At 41.3% G+C, this 21956-nt stretch overlaps 1 protein-coding gene across 1 annotated transcript; it reads right to left on the bottom strand.

Annotated features, from left to right (window-relative positions):
- Positions 1 to 312: 312 nt before the first annotated feature.
- On the bottom strand, positions 313 to 4134 carry pax1a (paired box 1a). The gene is made up of 5 exons (XM_068580528.1): positions 4131 to 4134; positions 2778 to 3401; positions 1681 to 1814; positions 942 to 1158; positions 313 to 413 (listed from the first exon to the last, which is right to left on the bottom strand). Exons 1-5 carry the CDS (start codon positions 4132 to 4134, stop codon positions 313 to 315), a joined length of 1080 nt encoding a protein of 359 aa, XP_068436629.1.
- Between the last annotated feature and the right edge of the window lie 17822 nt (positions 4135 to 21956).

The following is a 21956-nucleotide window of genomic DNA, read 5'->3' as shown; positions in this document are numbered from 1 at the left end:
TCAGTTTTTTTTTGTTTTTTTTAATCCTGTAGTCTTGATAACAGAATACAACCAAGGGGCTTGAAGTATTTCAATTGAGAAAACATATTGGAGGGGCAACACCGATACATCCATGCAAGCTTACATTCATGTGGCCATAAGGCCGATAAAGTATATGTATTCATAATGCATGTGAATAGGCCTGTGTGTGTGACTGAGAGCTGCAAACACCCGGGGGGAACAAGCCGTTAGTGTGCAGACTTACTGTTGGAGTCGGAGAAATGAGTTCAGTTAATTTGGGTCTGGTAATTATTAAGGTGGTATAAGTCCCAGTTATGATGATGAGGTATTGAGTCCATGCACACTGTTCAAGTCTTCATGCTGCTGCTGATGATGCTGATGCTTGCTCAGGGGAGTGTTCGGTTTTCTGTCTCCTGCACAACACAAAATAAGAAATTCTGGTTCATTTTTACGTAAATTATTGAACTTACAAATTAGTTTCTATCCAGGTCAAATCTTCTCGAACGGAATATTCAGGGGAAAAAATAGTAAGAAGCAGCATATCTTTTTTTAACACTAAAAAAAAGCTTTTATTCCATTTGTATGTGTAAAATATCATCGGACCACCTGGCAGGCCAAGTCTGAAAGGTCAATATTTAATAATAGACATGTAATTAGGCTTCATTTGGGATGTGGTAAATGTTTAGACTCGTTGCGGTCGTTCCTTATTGAAAGACACTGGGGAGGCAGAGGGAACGTAAATAAACTACAACATCATATAGAAAGTAAAACACTAGGAAACTCCACACTGCTGTAAAAAATAATAATAATAATTTTAAAAAATCTAATTTAAAGCAACTGCATCCCAGAGGTCTTTTTTTAAATATTTTATTTTAGTATTTTACACATCTGTCACCGGTGTCCATACTACACAGTTGTACCGGTTCCCCCTTTCCACGTACCCTCTCGTGCCTGATGTTTGAAGGTCATCGGCGAGTGGATCTCCCCCGCGTGCATGCTGCTCATCCCGCCGCCCGGGTGGGACAGCACCGGGCTCTGCGGCTGCCAGTGGTGGTGGCCCGGGGCCACGTAGCCGCCTGCCGGCCCACTGTACACCCCGTACTGGTTGGTGGGAGAGTACGCACACGCCGAGACATAACTGGACAGCGTCGAGGAGGGCTGCAGGCAAACACAACACACGCGGACAAAGTCAGCACAACACAACCTCAAACACCAGCGCCTATAATTGTACGTGACAGTGACATGTGGCCTCCAGCAGTGCGTCTGCACGCGGAGTGGTTTGCAGCGACGAGGGAGCAAATTGAGGAATAGATTACACTCACAACAATTTCATTCACCATAAATATGACTAATTAGAGCAGGAATCCAGACTGTCTGTCTCCAGAAGACTCAGTCAAAGAGGCACACAACTCTTTAAGCATCATCTTATCAAGATGTCAGTGGCCTCACATGACTCTGTCTGACGGGCCCTGCTGTGGAAACGTTTCACAGCTCGGCCACAGGCCTGTGCAGCGAGAGCTCTAATTTACTGGAGGCCTCTGCCCACTTTTGGCACGAGACATTCGGACGGTTTTCTACTAAAGAAAGGAAAATGGCGCTGTTGCAGTGATACAGAGTGCGCACACTTGGTGGAGAGCGGTCACAGGCTGGGGGTACACGTGTGCATATACATCCGTTTACCTGAGCGTATTTTATGTCTGCGTCGATTGCTGATTTGTCGATCCCGTTGACCGTGTGCGCCGCGGGGAAAGCCGCTCTGTTGGCGCTACTCCACTCCTCCATTTTTGGTGGATATCCGTCCATCCCAGCGATGGCTGATTTAGAAACATGTAACTTCGTGTCAAACATGTATAAAATGTAGATTTGCCATAGAAAAAAAATAATGCATGGTCTCATAGTTTTGGTGTGAGGTAAATATGTACAATTAGCTTTAAAACACGTTTCATTTTCCAAACAGCAGACCTTTTTAAAATAGTTTTCAAGTTAGGCTTAATCAAATAATTATCTAATTAAATATACAAATTATCATGATTATTACTCGTGCTTGTACGCGTGTATTATAAAATATACTGCATGTTTTTAATGAAACGTTAAATGACAAATAGAAAAAAAACAACAGCACAAAAACAATGAAGTTAGAAATTAAATAACATATCACCACATGAATATAAATAACGTCCTCTTATTTAATCAATTACATTCATAATTGTGTAGGTTTACTGTGCAATATGTTTGCGTAAAATAGTCAACATTCTCGTATAAACAGACTTACAAGCTCAATCTATTTCAACGTGGAAAAAAAGCAGCTAAAAATATAGAACTTGACACACATTTTTATTTAAATTATATTGGACGTTAAGACACAAAACAACACTGGACCAGACCACTAAACGCTGGATGAGAACTCTGACTACTGTGTGGGACGAAAGGGAGAAAAGTAAAGGCACGACGCCTGTAATGACTACTTGAGGGATTAGGGGGATCGAGCAGGTGAGCAAGGTGTTTGCAAATGCATCATCCCATGAAAAGGCCTATTGAGAGTGGCCTAACTGCTTTCTGGCTGAATCGTGAAACGGAGGCCTGTGCAGCTCCTAATGGACACATTGTCCTGCTGTGTCCCGGACAGGTTGTATACGCAGTGATGTGGCAATGCACCACGCTGAATAACACACTGATACCCAGCTGCACTGGTTTATTAAGCTCTGTAGGGACCAAACGGCTCATGGACGCAGAGGCCTAAGTTTTCTCAGAGAGCAGAGAGCGTTTGTTTTCCTCACCTGCGGGATCCATAAAGGCTCGTATACCGAGGATGTTGCTGACGGTGTGTGCAGAGGGCCAGGCCCGGGATATGCTCATATGTCCAGCCGTCATCGGTACTCCAGGAGGGCTGCCCATTTTAGTGCCAGTGGGCGACATGTTGGGGTAGGAATAAGGGTATATGTGGTTGTAGGAGAGCCCGGCCTGCGCGGAGGCTTGCTTGCTCTCATACTGGTTGGGCTGGGAGAGATTTCCAATCTTGTTGCGTAAAATCCTGCTGATCGAGCTCACCGACGGGACGTTGTACTTGTCACAAACTCCATCGGCCAAAAGCCTGTCCCGGATCTCCCAGGCGAAGATCCCGGGGTCGCCTTGTTTGTATTCCCTAATGTTTTTCACCACGTTCGGCGTCGTGACCCGCGGTTTGCTCCCCCCGATGGCTCCGGGTAAGATGGAGCCCGTCTCGTTGTACCTCGCCAAGATCTTGCTTACGCAGCCGTGCGAGACTCGGAGCTGCCGGCTGATGTCGCAAGGTCTGATCCCCAGCTGAGCCAGCTCCACTATTCTCAGCCGTATGGCGTTGGGTAGGGGTCGACCGTTGACGAACACGCCGCCCAACTGGTTCACCTCTCCATAGTTTTGCTCTGCAGGAGAATAAAAACACAGGTCACGTATTGACGCAGCATGACGTGAGTACAGGCCTACGTATGCATTTCTGACATGTAAATAAAAAATACCCCCATGTTGTCATTGTAATGCACTTTTTCCTACTCAGCCACACAATGCAATTTCACAACAATAATTAGATGTATTTATTGTGAATAAGAAGCAACTTGAAAATGTGCATCCTGCATCGGTTTGACACAGGCCAGTTGTTGCAATGTACATCCTAAAGTGGGGGTCAACGTGTCACGCTAGACTGTAACCTCAGCTCTGTAACCGACACACATTTGTAAACTATTTCACTCTTTTAGTTTCCCCTCCGCCATCTCTGCATACACAACAACTAGAAAAAGAAGAAAAAAAAACGCAACATAAAAAATGGCGAGCATGAGGAATTGACACTGGAGAGCTCTTCAGAGACACTTTTCATGGGATAATTGGCGGTGTGGTTCCATTTAAGATGTGCAGCTTTAGACAATGTCTGCTGAACAGAAGTGGAAAAATCCCCCACGATTTAAACCTGACACACTGTCGACGAAAAAAAAAAACGGTGTATTGTCCATTATCTGAACTTGAAGAAAAAGGGGAAAAAAAAGACAAAACAAAAAAAACCTAAAGCTTATTTCTGTCTTCACGCAGGCGTGGTGGGTGTGGATACGCGTCCATAAGCTCCCTGCCAGTGAAGCATGCCGATGGTTACGCGGGCTTACCCATTTGCCTATATGTCTCAAGGTGCCGGGGAATATAGGCGTCCCTTCGAAAGGCTGGAAGCGTCCGAGCGAAAGCAGAGAAGGAAGGGGAACGGGAGGAATGAGACCCAGCAGAGGGAAAATAGACCTCTTAAAATCTCCTCCGACAGCAGCGCGCCCCCTTCTCTCTCTCTCTTTTGGGGGGGAAACAAGTGACTTGCAAGGTACAATGGCACCAACGCGATCTTCATCCGATAAAAGCAAATTAGAGTTATCCCGGTCAGTCCGGCGTTTGCTAGATTTAATTTAACATGTCCTACACGTCAATCTCTGCTGTTATACGCTGAGCCTCTGCTCGGGTTTCATTGGTCGTCCCGCGCTGGGAAAGCTGTCAGCCAATGCGAAGCCCATCCGGTTGGAGCCGTGCAGCCTCCAGGAGGATTTTACATAGGGGAAGTGGCAGAAAGGGGGAAACGTTTCATCCAACATGCAACCGGTAAGGACTAGTACATCATAATATATATATATATATATATATATATATATATATATATATATATATATATATATATATATATATATATATATATGCACACACATACATACATACATACATACATACATACATACATACATACATACATACATACATACATACATACATACATACAATGGGATGACACTTCCTTGTTTATCAGTGTTTGACATGTTTTAGTGTGCATCCCAGGGAATAGTGTCAATTTGATAAGAAGAATATCACCAGCTTACCTGAAAATATCCTGTAGATGGGACTGGCATGCTGGCCAGTTTAAACCATTCTACCAATTTTAATTCAATTGTTTTATTCAGTCATATTCACACTGCACAATATGTTTCCCTGCAGGTTGAACTGAGCAGTGATGGACAAAGTGAGGGTATTTATCATTTGGAGAGTTGCACAGCAGCAGCCGAGCTGGGTCTTTTTTTCTTTCTTTTTTTAAACCAGTGTTGGAGCATCAACCATGGGAAGGGCGCGTGTAATCGATACCTCTGTAGATCGCAGCGCTCCCCAGACTATGGGTTACCCACTGGATGCCAGAGACTTACATTATCACAGCATGTTTACGGAGTTTCCTGTGCAAGTTTAGAAGGTATCGTTTATACGCTCGCAAAACGTTACTTGTAAAAGTTAACAGTCGACCCAATGGTAACAAGGTGCAGTGTCCTTATCCCCCCACGACCACCTCCAGCACCTCCAGCCCTCTCCTCTCTGCCTCCTGCCATCTCCAGCGTCCAGATCCGGGAGCAGGACACATGGAAAGCATCAGGTTGGGTCAGAGGAGCTGGATGTGGAAGAAGATTGCCTTAAAGAGATGCATGTGATGGGAACGTGTATCCTCGTTTATTGTGGACGATGGATCTGAATTTAATTCCCATATCTCGGTGTCGCGTGCATGTTGCAGGGTGCATGCGGTTGCACACCGGAGGGCTTTCATCTGGTGCTGCTGAGTATGAATTATTGATTTATTAAAGGGCTCGTTCTGTCTGTGTCACTGCTGTCTCTCTCACTCCTTGTCTCTGTGTGTCCCTCCTGCAGCTCAGCTGCAGGACTCCCCTCATCTGGACAACGAAGGAACTGCATGTTTTACCAGCGCAGTCTCAACTCTTTGACATGCGCACCATTTGCCGGGTAGGTACACCTTTACTGGATGCTTCAATAGAACATAACTTACTTTTAGTGTTGCTTTTAGTATTGTATGTATATCAACATGAGAAGGTGTGTGTGTGTGTGTTTGTCTCATATATATATATATTTATACATCGTTTTCCGTCAATTAAATTGTCTTACTATTTTCCCCTTTCCTTTTTTTGCTATTGCCGTGTTAATGTCTGCATTATATCACTATAGGTTGTAATTGATTTATATATATATATATATATATATATATATATATATATATATATATATATATATATATATATATATATATATATATATATATATATATATAGTAATTGCATCAAAGGAAAGTTGGGTCTGTTTTTAAGCATGAAATAGTATTTGGAATAATGGGAATAATTGCACAAATGAATGTGAAGGAATCAGATTTTCCATGAGCTATTTCTTTTTTTTCTGTATTAACCTTTGCACGTGAGGGGGAAAATGCGATACATAAAGTCCTTGACTGTGTCTGATTAAGTTCCAGGTCTTTATTTATGAATTTCAGATGTGTTAATATAAATATAAAAGGTCTTCAAATATGCGCCGCAGCAGTTTAGTTGTACCGTGTAAAGTTGGGCCATGTAGGTTAGACAAACAGCAGGTCGGCATGGTTTTTATAACAGGCAACTCAAGTCATTCAGAAATGTTTTTTTCCTAAATCTGGCTATAGAATACATTCGTGTTGAAGTTTAAATGTGGCTATATTTATTGAAGTAAACAATAGATACTTAACAAATAAGACAGCACGTGAACACTGCATGCGCTGGTGCGGTGAGCTGCGCTCAGGTGCACAGCTTTGCAACCGTCTGTCGGTCCTGTGTGACAAAACAAAAACAACCTTAACGGCTCCCCTCATTTTCAAAGTGTAATCATACAATATCTGCCCACATAAACACTGCAGCACGAACACAAACTCCAAATGCGCAGTCCTAAATATTCCATTAAAATGCAATGGATGAATATTGCATATCTACACCACTCTCTCTTTCGGCCCATCAGAGGTGTTCAATCTAAACACAAAAGATTAACGTGTATCTCTCACCGACATCTGCACTTAGTTGTCCGGTAATATCGCCACTAGTATTTATGTTTATAGTGGGGGTTGTTTTGTGTAATTATAAATATGTTCACACCTTTAAATTGTGTCACTGATTGAATTTTGAGAGATCGAAGTGTTATAGTATTTACTCTCTGTTACTTTTTCTCTATTTTAATCATAATAATTAAAACAATGTTCCCAAACGGATGAGGATTAATTCTTTAATTTACGTGAATTAACGTCAGCCGCTGTTCAGCCCGTTCAGGCCAGTGTTTGGTTTCGATCTTGTGTGTGTTTCCAATCTATGTCCTCAAATATAGATATGCTTATTTTTCTTCTTTCAAAAATAATTCAATGCCATTTGACATTGTTCCTTCAGTTCAGAAAAAAAAAAATCAAATCGAAAAAGTCCAGAATTAGACGCCGGTCTTCAAAGTGTGAAGGATCAGATCAGACACAAGTGAAGTCATCCGATCGACACCCGACGCCCGCGAGGGGCGACGACCCCCGTCGGTAAATATTGATGTTGGTTTTAAGTGACATCGGAGGATTCACTTCCTCGAGTGTGCTTTGTCTTTAAACTTCTGAGGACAATTCAAAAGTGTATTCGTCATTGTCTCAACGGGGCCGATAGTCTGCGCTTGCGCGTGCGTGCGTGCGTGCGTGCGTGCGTGCGTGCGTGTGTGTATGTGTGTGTGCGTGTGTGTGTGTGTGTGTGGATGAGTCTGGAGGTGTGTTTATTCATTCTTTTAATATTCTTTTAGATCAATTATAGTGTTTTTTAAGGGTAAGAGGGCTGAAAGGAATATTCATAATTCATTGTATTTATGTGTGTGTGTGTGTGTGTGTGTGTGTGTGTGTGTGTGTGTGTGTGTGTGTGTGTGTGTGTGTGTGTGTGTGTGTGTGTGTGTGTGTGCACAGACCTAATACAACCAAGGCCTATACCTCTGGCTTCTTGGCATGTGAAAAAAAGAAAAAGATAGCTGCTATGCATCAAAGTTTAAACTAATAGTGTGCAGCATATTTTGGACATTAGCTTCTCGTCTCTCATCTGGTAAACAACACTGTGCACATCAACGCATCTTTCCCATTTCAACAAAAGCAGAATCTGTGTATATTTTTTTGCCATGGTTTTAACTCCGTGCCTGGATGAACCATAGTGTTTCAATGAAGAGCCTTTTCTTGTTGGTGCCCATACTTTTGATTTAGTGTTTGTGAGTTTAGTGATCTCAGTGGGGATATTCGACAGGGTCCAGATTGTGAGCATCAGACCAGGGCCCACATGAGGCTATTAGTCTGAATCTAAGTGTGTCACGCTCCTTATGGTCCCACAACGATCCAAAACAGTGCAGAGAGACAAAAGCACATATGACGGCATATATGCCATTACCGAGGCTGCTCTGAGCTCAAACATGTTCAGCAGCTATTTAGACACTGAATATGTTTGTATTGTTAAAACCAATACATTAAACTAAACATGTCAGTTAGCCTAGAAGCTAATAATCCCTTGTTGCTCATTATTAGTAAGGACTGGGGAAGCAATGTTTACCCTGCTGGAAGCCAACCAAGCCCAACCTGTAAAGAAACACATAGATCCCTCGGTCAAGTGGCCCCTCTACAAAAAAACAACACCAAAAAAAAAGTTTGTCCACTCCTATCTGATCCAGAGGTGCTGATGTGTAGATTCTTTGTGCTCCACGCTGGTGAGGTTCTGCTAAAAGGAGGCTTGGAAGGCAGCGGGCTCACTTCTTTTATAGCCACAAGACCCACTCTGAGCCAGAACACGCCTAATGAGGGCGTGCAGCAGTGCCATGTGCGACATGCCAGCTTTTACCAGGCCGGGTAATTGCTTGTGACCTTCACTAAACACGTCTCATGTGTCTTCATGTTCTGAGCGTGCTTCTAATTGTTACATTGAGGGAGATGCCTGAGGATCATGCTTACTTTGACTGTTTTGTGGGGAGACGCAGACACGTCGCCTATTAAATCTGGGGTGGGGTGAACGTCACTCTTCTTGCTGTAGTATAATGTCTCAGTATACTAGCCGACATTTTTCTGTTATTTAACATTAGACCTCCTCACAAAAGTTGCTTCATCAGAAATGGATTGTTTCAGTTTGTTTGAATTTCATTCCGCTGGCTGTCCTTGGGAATCCATGACAACTTTGTTGTGTGTTGAGGAAGAAGTCTGGTTTTCATTTAAAGTGGAAACATATTAGAAAAACACAAAGGACTTGTTTCTCTCTGTTTTTTCTCTGTGTTGACCAAAAATTGTCATCATAAAAACATGAACTGTAAGAGTGGGATGCTCTCTGGTGATAGTGGGATTCACACATGTCTTGTGGTGGGGTTTCCTTTGTTGGAGTACACTTATATGCAAATTTAACTTCACATCATCTAAGAATTTAATCTGAAGCCTCAATCAACATTTAAAAAAAGGCATGCATAAAACATAAGAAATTAGCTTTAAATATGTCAAGATGATATTTCTTTGTCGGCAGTGAGCTCGGCAATGCGCTCTTCAAAGAAGGTGACACGGAAAACTGCACATTTAAAAAAGGTTATGATGAATATTAGACTACAAGAGCATCCATACCAAGGGCAGAGTGTAGATTCAAACAGAAAGTGTGAAGTCAGGTCATGATATACGTCTTTCACTCCTGCATTACAGCAGCTGGTTCTTCTGGAACATTTGTTTCTAATGCACAGCAGCAATCTGTGCAACCAAGAGGCTGCACTTATCATGATGCACTTCATTAAGATACAAGTATGACTTCTAAAAAGAAGCATGGCCATAAATTCAGTATGAGCGATCTGTTCTGGAAGTGGAAAAGATAACTAACTGAGACGTATCAGTGATAAGTACACACACTTATGTTAAGCCTCTGCTATCAGACGGGGGTCAGCATAATGAAGGCTCAAGGTGCGACCCCGTTATCAGTGGCTTTAATTCACCATCACAATCTAGATGAAGATCGAGGGAGCGAAACTCGATGCCCGCCGAATTGAAAAATGATGACGTGTTGGTTCAGATAGATAAAAGGAAAAACGTGATATGAAACGAGGTCGTTTATTTTGTCCGATTTGTAGAATCTTAAAAAATAATATGTTTTCTCTGTCTCCTTTTTCTGCTCTGCATTTCCAAAGATTATCAACAGTGATGACTCGGCAGAAGTATTCTGTGCCAAGTCTTGATGAATTGTGCTACATTATCATATAGGAGCTTATGATGTTCTGTACCTTTTCATGTGATGTGTAAAGATAAACGATGATGAATTTAATGCTATCGTACCTGATGTTCCATAGTGCTGCATCATAACCAAACGGTGTCAAAGGATGAGGAAGAGCTCCCTCTGTGGCCAAGAGCAGAAACAGGGGAACCAGAGCCACAAAGCCAGTAAATATGTTCTTATGTGCACGCATCATAATCTATGATATTCTAAATAAGAAGTAAAGATAAATACACTGTATCAGACTGATAATAACATTAGGAGCGCCCAGTGGTCAGGTTGTATGTAAGTTCCTGGATGGGGTTGGTTTGAACATCTTAGAGGGAGGACAGCAGCAGGAACTGAAACACATGAACCGTCCATTTTAATGGGGTTTACTTTCTGATCAAGGTGCTTAACTACTTTTTTGTCCCTGCGTCATTAATACTCATACTCATAGTGTATCCTGTCTGTTCAGCCAGCAATCTGGGCATTATTACACGCACCTTTTTATACTCACATGCTCGGTTGTTGTTTGGAACTTCACTGGGCTGGATCTGTTGTCAATTAAGTGAAGGAACCTTAATTACTTTTGGAGCACTTCAGACTCCATCCACGGCTGCTGCTGCTGGTTCATGCCTGCCCTGTTTGGAAATCAGCCCAGGGAGTGAAAGAAACAACGGGTCACATGTGGAAATTGACATCAACCTTTTTATTCTTCTGAAATGTTTTGACTTTTTGCTTTCTTACTTTTAATTTCTCTTGCGTTGCCTCAGCCTTAAGTTAGTTATGTATATAAAGCTCAGGGACACCTGAAATAGCAATAGCAGGATTCCTCTATTGACCCTCTTTGTAAATCCATAAAGCCGTAAATCCATTCGTGTGTCATAGATTGCAGTGTTGGTGTAATTCTCTGCTCCTAAAGCTTAAGAATGCCAGATCTGTAATGGAAAAGCTTGCAGAGGGACATTCAAGGCCTTCCATCGGAGGCAGTGTGATATCGTTTTCCGCCAAACCAGAAATCAAGGCCTTGGATGGGCCTTTCTTATGTCAGCGATAGGGGTACTGTATGTTTTCTGACAGTCGCTCCTTTTAAGATTAATGGGCTTATGAAAACCGTGTGTCTTCTTCCAAAAAGCCAAAAAGCCAAGCTCGATATCAGTCGATGTTGCCGGCATAATCGTGCCGCTCTGACAAAGAAATCCCAAAGACAGATTGAATATTGTCACAACATGGGAGAATCTGTGTTTGTGTGCGTGTGTGTGTGTGTGTGTGTGTGTGTGTGTGTGTGTGTGTGTGTGTGTGTGTGCGCAGGCCGAGGGGGCTGGGAGCCATACTGGATTTCATTTCTAACTTCTGGGACTACACGCGTGCCAGCAAACTAATGCGATGCTGCTTTTACACAAAGACTTTTATATTTACGATGCAGCAAATTAGACTGCATTCAACAAAAGCTAAAATATAAGTTCATGCATTAACCAATAAGGCAGAAAACCACTTGAGCTATAAGCCATGTCAGCTCTTCTTCTGAAATATGTAAAGGAGTAGGGATCTATGCTCGCGCTCTATCAGTGCACTGACCTCACTGAACCACTGCCAGATGCTCATAAATACATTCCCTTATTTCTACCCTTGTGTGGATGCCAGTTGAGCCAGGAAGTGGGTTTGTTTTGGGTGTTCTCAGTATATTCCAGCCAGAGCCACACTTTCACTTCTCTCTTTAGAGAGCTGTGCTGCCTTCCTGAAATGCACATGTATTCCTGCTCGTGGTCGTCCGTCATGGCGGTGATCTGTTGAAAGCAGCATAACTCGAGTCCAGTGTCCGCACAATGCCGACTTGTTTGTCCCGACACCCGTGGATTAATCAACTGGACGTCTCTCCTCCGTGGATTGTAGTGCCGCACTGTGCGGGTCCAGAGTCAAGCATGAGAACGTGAACAAAAAAGCGACTCACGGCTCTGGCGAAGTGAGCAGTTACATCTGCATGGACCGATGTCAGAAACTCAACCCACATGATTATTTTTTGGTCACATCTGGACACATTGCCTTTTCAGCTTTTCAAAGTATGCACGTGTGTTTTTCAGTTTGCAGATATGTCCGGAATTCTCCATGTCGCTCATCGGCTCTCCATATTTAGAAAGACGATGCATAGAAAGCTAATTATGTAGCATTAACAAATTGACCCTGTTTGGGTACAATTCAGGCTTACAGTGTGAGCTGGAGATCACTTCAACCTGCAGCAAAGGAATGGGGGACATTAGCTCACTCATGCCGGTGGTGAAATGTCTGACATGTTTGCGCTGAGTCGGGACAGACAGACCTGCAACCAAGCCTGGACTTGCTGGCCAAGAAAAAGCCCCTCATAGCGCCCCCATTTTAGCAGCCCCCTTCCTGAATGAATGCACCGCCTAACCTGGCACACTCAGGCGCTGGGTTTACATTTATGAACAAGTGTGTGAAAATATGTAACCACCGTGTGGAAATGGACTTTTACTGACTGTTTGTTTGCGAACTTTCATACAATGATTGTAAATATAGGAGGAAGTTGGTCTGTGTGAACCGAATAGAAACCAGCTGGCAGAAAATGCATTGTGTGTACAAGAGAGAGATGAAAGCAGCGGGAGGGAAAGAGCAGGCAAGGTGAACTGGGATCAAATTAAAAGCACATGACAATACTGTACTGTATGTGTCATACTGAGAGACCGGACTGGAAATAAAGTTAAATTTCTAGAAAGTATTTTGTTGTGCGTCTGTTTTTTTTGTGAATGCTGCTGAGCAACTGTCTGCTATTTGCAGTCATGGAAGAAGTATTCAGCGTATGAAAATACCAGTAAATAAAAGTAAGTAGCAGCATAATGTACTGAAAGGTATCAAAGTAAATAAACATGTGTCTGTTGCATTATTAGATGCATCAATATGTAGAATAATAACTGTGGCAGAGCGACAAGGTAGAGCTAGTTTATATAGTAGTTTAGGGAAGTGGTTCCTAACATAAGGGTTGGGCCCCTTCAAAGGGTCAGAGGATGAGGCAAAATTGTTGTGAGGTAATCAACAAGGTATGAAGGATGAAGATCCCTTTCAATTTTTTCTTCTTGAACTATTGTTTAGCCTCTTTGGTCATTCTATTGAAACCACGCGTTTATAGAAGAAATCATTATTTTGCACAACTGCAAACAATTCCAGACAAAAAGGTTGGAAACCACCGGTTAAACTTCAACAATGTGGATTTGTTTTACTCTAAATCTGAAAAAGAGCTATAGTTGTTATATAATTGTAGTGGAGTGAAGTACATGTACTTACTTTCTTTCCCCGGCTAGCCATTGAAGGAAAAGGTCTGTTTTACATATGGGTTTATTCAGAAGAAGGAATTTGTGCATTTGTGTGTTCCTTTATTTAGACTGCTGTGTTTTGGGTGTGTAGATACATTGTTGTTTGGAGGTTGTATCTGTGTTTCTTTATTAATACAAAAAAACTATTTATAATAAAGAAAGTAACAATTGTTTTTTCATTTTTAATTCAACCTGATTATTCTTTTCAATTAATCGTAATCATTTACTCTATGAAATGTCAGAAAAACAAAATAAAAATATCCATTATATCGCTCAGGAGCCAAAGTTGTGTCCTCCTACAGTCCAATACACAACTATGTTCAATTTCCAGCGATATTGAACAGAGAAAAGCAGCAATCCTCTCATTTGACATGTCAATATACAATATACATGTTCTGTCAGTCAACTTAAGGACTTCCTGTCGATGATTATTTGACTAATTGCTTCAGCACACAGAGAGTGAATCAGTAGGACACACAATCAGTTGGTTTAAATAACCTTTTGTGTTACTTTTTGGAATCAGACTGTTGAAAAATAGTATTTGTTTTGCTTCTGCTTATTTTACACCTCATGTCAAATGACAATTAAAACAATACTAGACAACAGAAACAGACTTAAGCTGCACTTCTATTATTTGTGGTTACAAAGGAGATCACGAGATATTCAGATATTGTTACCATGAGCTTCAACGATGATGGCGAAGGTGGAGGAGCCCACATAGGATGATGTTATTTGTTGTAACAGCTTTAGACAATGTGAAACGGCAAACCCCGATTCCTCAATGTCAGTCTTCATGTAACCGTATTTGATTTGTGTACACCCACATTAAAGCTAATTATGGACTTGGTCCATTTTGTAGAAGACTCGCAATGTTACGAGATGTCAAGGAGAGCTTTCCTCCAGCCGGTGTCATTGGAGGACTTTCAGATGAAATTTACAACATGAGGAAATTATTCTCCGACCACTTTGCTACGACTGTCCTTTTATTAACTCACTACCCCGAAGACAATTTATCCAAGATGATGAATTAAGTGTGATTCTTTGCTGTTTAGTGTTATGCTAACAGGTTCTGGTAATCACAGAAGATTTGTCAACGGAAAGTCTGAAGGAAAACTCGTGGAAACTTGTTGTCAACAACTGTGTTGATAAATCAAAGCGTCCCTGGTCTAATTCATGGTACAATTATCTCAACGGAGAAGTGAGCCCATATGCTGCAGACCACAACCTGTTGCCACATATCCAAACCCTCTACGGAGATGCAACTCTGCGCTCAAGTGTTTCCTCCTACAGGCAAACGTGTCCCAGACCTCCAGTCCGAGACAGAAAACAATTACAACATCAAATAGAAAGAGTGCGGCGCGTTTCCCAGGATCAGAGACTTGAGTCTTTCCTTGGCAGGGAACAGCGGTACTGGCTGAGAGCCTCCCTCACTCAAAGACATGGCAAGGATTTCCTCGTGACATAGTGCACGGGATCCTTAAGGATGAGAGGATGAAGCCATGCTGTGGACTGAGACGCTGGGCATCCCTGATCTTCATCATGGTAATGATACTGATAGCTATACCGGTGGTGACATGTGCATTATGTCTTCACTGCTATTTGGAAATTAAACAATAAAGTAGAGTGTAGCTATTTACTTTGGAAATATGGGTTCACAAATTAGTTTTGAGGAATAACATCACAATAGAGTGTGTAGTAGTACTGTTTAGCCAACTCTACTCAAACAGAAGTAAATAGTACATTTGCTAGGGACGCTTTGCAGCTGAGGATTAAAACACAGTCAGAGCTCCCATGACTATTTGCAAATGCAAGAGATTGTGTGGATTAACTCAAAATATAAGGTGCACAGAAGAAAACATCACTCAATGCAACATGATGACTCAATGATGTGTTTTGGAACAATTGAGTAATATGTTATATCAGTTTATGCATACAGACAATATTTGATATTAATTCATTGTTGGTTTCTGTATTTTCGTAGAATTTGTTAAGAAAAATACTATAACAAATAATAATAATAACACTAGAATTGCACGTTGAAGTAAGAGTCTCAGTACAAAAGTAACAGGGTAGATATAAGACGCTCATGTTATTACATGCACCAAGATGTAGTAGAATCTCATCTAAGTGACAAATAAAAGGAAAACAATATAAAGTGTTGTTAAAAAATTCCTGTGTTCCCTTATTTGATGGTTTAATGCTGGATGACAGTGCTTTATAACTGACAACGTGTAACATAACGTAAGGTCCCAAAGGTGTTCAGTTGAATCAAAATGTTGTGACTGCAAAGGCCGTAGCGTCAAACTGTGGAAGCATCTGCACTTGTTATGTTTCCTCACTCATTTCCTCAGGCTACTCCTTTAATTTGCCACACATCTAGCACCAATTATTCAGCAAAAAATCACATACTTATCTCCAAAAGGAGTTTTCATTTCACCCGGAAGCTAAACATTTCAATCAACAAGGACCTTTACACACATTCGCACCGACACACATGCAAATGAGAGGTTGCCGCCACGGCTGAAAACACAGACTCACATTCACAGAGGCACCATCCTGACTTTCGGAGCACACATTATCCACGTTCATCCCTTGCATCATAACTTTCACACTCCTGCATGTAGTGTTAAAGCTGGGGGGGTTAAGTCGGTGTCAGTGGCAGCGACCTGTCAACAAAGAGGGAAAACCTCTGAAAGTGATACTCGCTCTTCAGAGACCGTTTGACTCAACCAAGCGAGACGTTATTAGCATTCTGGAGCTAAAATGTTTGAGTTAGAGCTAAAAATGGATTTGTCACTGTCTCCTTGTCTTCAGATGATTCATTCTGAGCCATTCTCTGCCCTCTTTCTCTTTTCTGAACTTGAGCCAAGACAAGTGCAAGCAAGTCCCAGAGGACAGGTTTGATGGGCTACTTTTAATAGTTTTCTTTTCTCTCTACACACACACACACATACACACGCACACACACACACACACACACAGGCATCTGTTTCTTTCCTGCTGAATTGAGGAGGAATGGAAATAAATGACTTAAGGAAATGAAAACTGTTGAATACATGTTTTTATTCAGCTTGTCTTCAATGTGAAGATTGATGATAGGAAAGACCAGGTAAGGCACTTTTTGAACACACTGGCCTATGACTTTCACTGTGCACCGGGAAGGCGCTGCGCCCTTAATTCTCTTCAACTTGACGAATTTACAGACATTCCCGCCACTTTTTTCTTCCCTTCATAGCACTCTGGGTCATATCGAGTTCTCAGGGAGAATGCAGATAGCTGCGATAGCATCAACAAGATGGTGCAAAGTGATGACACGTTTGCAGAATCAGCCTGTCTTATGAGGCGCGGGTCACGGGTGACTGAGAACACGTAGTCGGTCGGTCATGTCATCACCGTTTAGCATTGTCCAGACAAAGCCCTATTGCCTCGGAAAATGACAAAATGCAGACTGAAGTTTTGAAAGGCAGCGCTGCACTGAAGAAACAATGTCAATTATTGAGTTAAACTTCAACAGATGAAGCCAAAGAACCGTTTTTTTTTATGATTATGCAAGTCATTTTACACAGAGGTTGAGAACAAAGGGACTTCTCAAAGAGTATGCCATTGAGTGCGACAATGATCTTCCTACAAAGTGAAAGAATGCATTTTAAGTTATCCACTCGCATTTCAAACTAATTATCCGTGTAGTTGAGCTACTGTTCTAGCTCAAGGGCCTTCTAAGATTGACAACGTCAATGTTAGAGGCCTGAAAATCAATGCTTCACATCTATATCAAGTTATTTCTTTGTCTGTGTTTCAATCGGATACCTTGTGATCCATGAAACTCTTTATCGCCATTCATTAGTGTTACAGTTTTTTTTTGATTGCTTAAGCTCAATTTTCAAAACAGGGCCCTTGTTTTCAAAACACTACACACAATTAGCACAACCACACACCCAATTAGCAAAACGCTACAGATCCTTTGCAAAATTAAACACTTGTAAAAACTATACACTTCTTTTTAAAAACTACACTTTGTTACCATATGAAACACACACGTTTCACATTATTATACACTGTTTGCACGAGTTACACTCTGCTGTGATAAACCTAAAACACTTTTAGCACTTCTACTTCCCTACGATTAGAATAGGCTACTATCGACAAAGTACAAACATAATGTAAATTCACCAAACACTACACAAGACCAATGTTGCAGACTGAAGAAACTCATTTATTTCTCAACACGCCCAAAATGTTGACATGGAGAGTCATAATACTGTAACAAAACATCACTTTTCGTATTGTAGGGTAATTTTTTTTTTATTTTTAAAAAAAGAACTAGGCATTGTCTCTTCGCCTAGCTGGGTCTGCGCAGAGAATTTCATCAACATCGGAGGAAATGTCTTCATTAGCAAGACACCTTGGAAAGAAACGCCCTGAATGACGAATCCATCCTTGCATTGCTGCTGCCTCCATCTGGTCACAGGCCGCCTCCATGGCTTCGATGAGGGGAACCTCAGCCTGGAGACGGAGATCATATACCTTCCACCGCCACGCCGAGAAAAACTCTTCTACAGGGTTGAGGAATGGAGAGTATGGTGGAAGATATAGGACGGGGAAATGTGGATGTTGCTGAAACCAGAGCAGAGCGGTGGAAAGACACTTTGTCCCAGACAACAATGTATTGCATATGATCGCAGTCAGTGCTTCAGTATTGCAAGGAAGTGACTTCATGATAGATTTTTGTGTGTAATGTATGTTAAGTGTGTTTAGTGTTTTGCAAATCACTGTGTGTAGAGTTTTGCAACCAGTGTGAGGTTGACAATGTGCTTTTAGTTGTGCAACTACGGGCTGATGTTTTGCTTCTTGAGTGTGAGGTTTTGCTAGTAGTGCACTACTTTTAATTTTAGTGTGTGAGCAATCCAAAAAAACCCTGTAAACTCAACCCCTCAACCGCTGCTGACTGTCGGAAAGACCTTTGTCAAAACATGAACTATCACCAAGATTCCTCCGTCATTTGTCATGTTTAAAGAAAGACAGGACTTGTTCATTTTACAGTATCGCAGGGCTCCAAATCATCACAAGGTTTACCGTTCCAGTTTGAAACAGAAACTTATGTATGGCATGACCTTTGCAGGTAGTGAAGGTGGGCGTGGCAGAGGGTCATCAGTAAAATATGCTTAACTGTGCTCATCAGCAACACCTGGTCCCATTGTGCCAGTGTGCTCTTTTAAAACCCCTCTCCTCTCTGAGGCAGCCATTGGGGTTTTTTTTAGTTGACATTGTGGACGCTGCTGCGCCAAAACAACATCGCAAACACTCCTGCACTCGTCTGCTCTGCTGAACTCACTGAGTCCCCATGCTGCCGATATGAAGTATGAGTCATTCATTACGTTGGTTTTGTGCATCTCTCTCTGTTGTCATGGCCCTGCGGCCCGCTCTGTAACAGCTGTGCGTTAGCTCGTAAGTCTCACACGGCGCACTCTGGGCAATGTGTTGTCATTGGACAGAACTTTCCAGCTCCTTCATACAGCGCATTCAAGTAGATGCTGAAGTATTATGAAAGATGGAAAGCGAGAGATAAGAGCCGCGACTGAACTTTACCACCAGATTGACCTGAATCGAGACCTTGGAGGGAACTGCCTCTCTTTTGGGGGCGTTTACATATAAACACCTTCCACATGCAGGTGGAAATACGGGCCACCAAGGCTAAACAAATAGTCCTGGGTTGAGAGTTCTGGTCTTTTTGGAAACAATGGAATTTTTCACATAATCTTGGACTTGATACTGCTACTTGGAAAAAGCTATATCTTTATTTGTATATTTGGAGCTTTTATACCTTTTGGATTATCAGATCAGGCCAGTCTAAATCTTTACAACACACATAACACACTTATAACAAAAGTGTTAACTTGCTGAAATTGATTACAACTATCTCCATATCAGTGACGGAGGGCTGCAGAAGTCCATCCAGGTCATTCAAGTCTGCTCGGTGTCTTTGCTGTTCAGTACTTTCATGCATCTCGAGCTCACACATTCCTACACAGCTGCGCTACCTGGTACAAACACGCCACCGTCTGTGTGGAAGTGGAAGTTGCTCACTTCATCTTCCACTTAAAAGAAAGTGTTTTGAATTCGTCCAAATGCTGACACCGTGACAGTGTGTTTGTCTTTTACTTGGCAGATTATTTGAACATTTTAAGCTTCAAAGGAAGGGTTAGGGTTATTATTTCTGTCTTTTCTCCATATTTACACCTTTAAGTATCTCTGGATACAAGTTTTTAGTTGAGGGGGCGGGGGTCAGATGTTATGATTTATATATATCTATATCTATATCTATATCTATATATATCTATATATATCTATATATATCTATATATATCTATATATATATATATATATATATATATATATATATACATATATATATATAGATATCTATATATATATATATATATAAATATATATATATATATGTTAATGCATTAAGTAATCTGCATTAAACATTCTTGTGGGCTCATTTTTTATTTTTATTTTTTTTTACAGTAAATTGCTGTTGAAATTCAGAGTAAAGAAGTTGAGCAGTTTCTTTCGAGGTTCATCTTCTCAAATTACACACATCATTTCAGGGTATCATCCAATAGATGGCAGCATAGGCTTATAGGACAGTATGTGCATTTGTTCTGGAAGCGAGGACCTTCTTCAGCATTCATTTCTCTTTTTACTTTTTCCTATATGCTCTAAACTCATCTCTAAGATTATACACACCCTTTAAATAAGGCATGATTCTTTCAAAACTACAATAAACAATGTGGTGGGATAACCTCAAACCATGAGCATGGCATAAAGAGGTGGACTCAGTTTGTGAGGTTGCCAGAAGGTGGCAGTCTTCACCCATCGTTTCTCGTCTTTTATCACCATCTCTTTATGGGATGAGAAAGGAGAAAACAATGACTCAAAACAGCCGGCATCTTCTCTCAAGCACTGAACTGCAAACGTCCACCACTTTCATGATTATATTATTGTGTCCGTTAAGTTTTTTTTTTTTTTTTGGATTGTGTTTTGCAAGACTGTGAGTGTGTGTTATTTCAAAACAGAAAATACTGCAATGTAGTGAATACATGTTTGTGTCCTCATGAAGATCGTTCTGTTGATATGAACAGTTCTGCATGACTTTTCTATTCTTCAAAATTTAGGTTCAACTTCTTTTTACAATTTTGGTATTATTTGTCACAAAGATGGTTTCCTAAAGCCAAGGTCTGTTTCTGATTAGAATACGATTGAAGTGATGAAAAATATGACCCCACATTGTCACTGTTAATCACTTCACCTCCTTTCATGAAAAATGTCTCAGATGCCGGACAAAACGCTGCAGGGACCGCACATTTAGCTGAGTTCAGGGAATGTAATATCTCCATTACGACTGTCTGCACGGAGCTGCGCTAAGAAGTTGAAAAGACACCTCTGATTGATGTGACACTGTATGAAAAAAGAGAAATATTGACAGCAAAGCCAACATTCCTCATCGGGTTCAGCAGTGTCAGCTTCCTTTTCTCTCCATCCTTCATCCGCTCAACCCTGTCCCCTCCACGATGAAAGTCGAACAAATCTGCTGACATTGATCCTGTCTCCTCGGCTGGCCTAATTTCATTTCAGCCTGAGAAAGACGGCTATCTCCGAAGATCTTGACAGACAATTGTATTTACTATTTTCTTTTCACAAGCCAATAAAGGGGGAGCAGTTATTGCATCAGATTATATGAAAAAACGTTTAATGATTCCAATTTATAACTCTAGACTGAATAATGATACAGTTAAGAGCTGACAGGCCATGATAAATGAAGGCTCATATAAAACATATTTAGTGTGAAGAATGGCTGGAGATGAATTGCACAGTGATACAAACTCATGATAAAGAACAGTAAGAGCCACTAGAAGACTTAATAATGTGCTATTCATTTTGAAGTGATTTTGCTGGTTAATAAAAGAGCACAAATTAAAAATATATTTATTGTAGAAAGACGTCTGGGAATATTGCCCCTGTGTCTCCAGACACCCACCCTCACCCAATCTAATCGCTCCCCATCTCTTTAGATTGAACCTATCAAATCCTCAGTTTTCCTCTCCATCACTGCTGAGTCTCGGTGCATTTCGCTGTCTGTAACATGCTTGATTTAGTGCACGTATATGATTTCTTGCACAGCATATATTAGCTCGTTCTCTGAAGGGACTGGCAGCATCGTTCATGCTGCTGTTTGGACGAGGCGGCTGAAATTCAAACCCATTACACGTTGACAGCGACACCGATGCTAAATAACCAGTTTATGTATCAGTCAGGCTCATTGTGCAACGTGTCATTGATTTAACAAATTTAAACAGTCGATACCAGCATCCTTGAATTGTATAGCGGTGGAAACATACAGGGTACATCGATGATTCAAAGGGAAAGGACTAATGTGCATTCTCTGTTGCTGAATGTGATGAAAAGCCATGGTCAAGTGCTGAACTCTTTAAAATCATGGTCAAGGACTTGAGTCTATGTGCTGGTACTGGACCATATAACGTGTTATATCTGTAAAGGTCTTTTA

This window comes from Clinocottus analis, unplaced genomic scaffold, assembly GCF_023055335.1.
Source record: "Clinocottus analis isolate CAN_PGR_092001 unplaced genomic scaffold, fCliAna1.0.p SCAF_17, whole genome shotgun sequence".
Lineage (NCBI taxonomy): Eukaryota > Metazoa > Chordata > Actinopteri > Perciformes > Cottidae > Clinocottus > Clinocottus analis.
This window is presented reverse-complemented; position numbering and strand designations above follow the sequence as displayed.